Here is a 2,627-nt window from a genome sequence, read left to right as displayed (position 1 = left end):
ATAACACTAAAGACCCTGCCAACATTTTAAAATGAGGTCTTGTTGAATACTTATATCTTTGTTTAAAGATCAACAAAATTAGTTGCGCGAATAGCGTAGGATTCTTGCTGCAGAAAAAAAAAATGCGTTCCTGAAAATACCTATGTTTCGTCTGCGATACGGTATGTTGCCCAAAGACCGTGAAAATTTAATCAGGAGAATCAATCAGTAAGATTCTTAACAGTCACTCTAACGATGCGAGAGAGCAACTTAACGTCATTCAAAAGACTAATTAGTAGTGACATTTACCGAGATAAAATTGAAAAACGATATGTTTCCCAGACAAAAGTGTTGTCATCTAATTGGTTCAAATGTAAGTCATTTGTCAACCAAGGCGTTTATTTACAGCCTTTGATTGACAGCTCGTTGTTTTGTAAAAGTACACCGGCTGTGCCTGATATTCTGCTGTTCATAGGAGTCGTGATCCTTCGCAAACATAACATCATCTTGTCTCGTATCCTATAAATATACGCGGTTTTCTCGCTCGATGTGAAAGAAGAACATGACCTGCTTGGCGAGATTACTCGTTTCGAGCCTATTAACTCTGCGCGCAGTGTATAATGCCGAATGTTCTCCACAATCGTCTTCCAACAAACTCGAAACTGCTTCGGACATGCTGGGTGGAGAATTTTTCAGGAATCTACCTCTTCCTCGGCGACACAGGCGCGATCGTCGTGTGCCCAGACCGTCAAAGGACCAATCCAATGATGGCGAAAGATCATCGGCCAAGAATGGAACAACTTCTATCAAACTTCAACGCGAAATATTGAATCTCCTTGGCTTGGCGCGACGTCCGCGCCTCAGCCTTCACACACGTTTGCACGGCCGTAAAATGTCGGCTCCGCGCTACATGATGGACCTGTATAATAGCTTGGAATTGAATGTGAGCGCTACAGACGCTGGAGTTTGTTGCAATACGTCGGGGACTGATTCCCGAGCTGTTGGAGCAGACACCATCATGAGCTACCTCAATCACGGTGAGTTGACTAACGAAAGAACAAAACGAATTGATTTAATTTCTCTGTTACGTTATGATAAACCTAAATCACGCTCGACCAAGATAGAAAGATAAACAGTGGGCTTGTATAATCATCATTTGTGTAACTTGGCTTTGAAAGGATGGAATGGACTTAAAAGTATGCGAAAGAACATTCCGATGGAAGCCAACAATGTGTTTGTTATGAAATTGACAACGACATCGCGTGAACTGAAATGAACAAAACGTGTGCAAATATTTCAAGTTTACAAAGTTAACGTTGCCCTTTTTGCTATATACCTGATCGGGGTTCCAATTGTTTTTACAGTGCTTTTTGCAATTGTAAATATCGCCAGTTTTCCAGACTCCTAAACGACAAGAGCATTTCATCGATTTTGCACCATTTTTCTTCTAAGCTCGAGTGATCATTTCGTCTGCCGTAGATGAGGAGAATCAGATGCTCAGACGATTAAAGTAATTAACACTTGCAAAGATGCTTTAAAAATCATTGCGTTTTCCGGTTCCTTTTGTATTTGTTGAAAATATTTGCATCAATGGCGATAAAATTCAATTTTGGAGCAATATCGGACTCTGTAAATGCGAACTCACGAGAAGAATTTTGTGGGTCCCTAGGTCTCGTTCGTGCTTGTCCATTTGGGTGTTACGCCTTTCCTTTTGTTTATTTTTCTTTAGGATAGATTATTCATGTGCTATAATTGAAACCCAATAAAGCTTAAAAAATAGCGCGCCAGAGAACGCAAATATTTGTCACGCCGAACGAAGATTAAATGACCATCACTGGAACTCATCTAGGAGCGACTGACAATCGGCAGTGATGAAATATTTTCGATAATTTCCAATAAAATATTTTGGCAATGAGCTAATGAAATCACAAAACTAGCGGTCACTTGAAAGTCACAATTATTCTACAAAAGTCATTTGTCTTCAGTTGCATTACCATCAAAATATAAAGGATGTTTGGGTTCTTGGTCAAATCAATGAAAGCGTTAAAATAAATTGCATAACAAAGGGTTATGAAATGTAGAGTCGTTTTCTCTGAACACCGGCTGAGCGCAAACGAAAAGAGGACACCTTTGAACCTACGACACCTCTCAATGCTTGTCAATCGTTCGAAAAGTGTTTTAAACGTTTTAAAAATGAAAGCGTGATGTGTAGAAAGTTTAATGTGTTCATCGGTCCAACATCAAGTTCCTTCCTAAGCAACTAAAATTAAACTCTCATTACCGCCCATTTTCTATTTCAAGAAGAAAAAACTCGCCATTGTTATAGCGAGTGTCCTAATTAATTGACGTGTTTCAAAATAACTGCATTTTTCAGCCATGTGAGGGCACTGCTGGGTATTTCGGTAGGTCCATTAATAAAAGTACTTTTTCAAGATCGGAAGCGTATCCAATTAAAGGAATAAAAACGGCATGCATTAGCGCGTTCACTTCAACATACAAAATCTCCTTTACGAGAGAAAGGGGCCTCACGCTGCAATGGAGTTTCTTTCCATTTTGAGTAGACTCAAAAATAATGAAGAAAATGTTTTTTTTTCTGTGCCAAAAGTACTTATGTATTCACGCTGTTTCCAGTGAGTCTATTTGCAACA

General features: G+C 39.3%; 1 protein-coding gene across 1 annotated transcript in view; it reads left to right on the top strand.

The window, feature by feature from the left end:
- The first annotated feature begins 425 nt into the window (after nucleotides 1-425).
- The window catches only part of LOC138032581 (bone morphogenetic protein 7-like), a 14,276-nt gene continuing 12,074 nt past the window's right edge, over nucleotides 426-2,627 (top strand). Inside the window, exon 1 of the mRNA XM_068880289.1 lies at nucleotides 426-1,016. Within this exon, the coding sequence (XP_068736390.1) occupies nucleotides 542-1,016 (475 nt within the window). The 5' untranslated portion in view covers nucleotides 426-541. The remainder of the gene's footprint in view (nucleotides 1,017-2,627) is intronic.

The sequence above is a fragment of the Montipora capricornis genome, chromosome 14, assembly GCF_036669925.1.
Source record: "Montipora capricornis isolate CH-2021 chromosome 14, ASM3666992v2, whole genome shotgun sequence".
Lineage (NCBI taxonomy): Eukaryota > Metazoa > Cnidaria > Anthozoa > Scleractinia > Acroporidae > Montipora > Montipora capricornis.
This window is presented reverse-complemented; position numbering and strand designations above follow the sequence as displayed.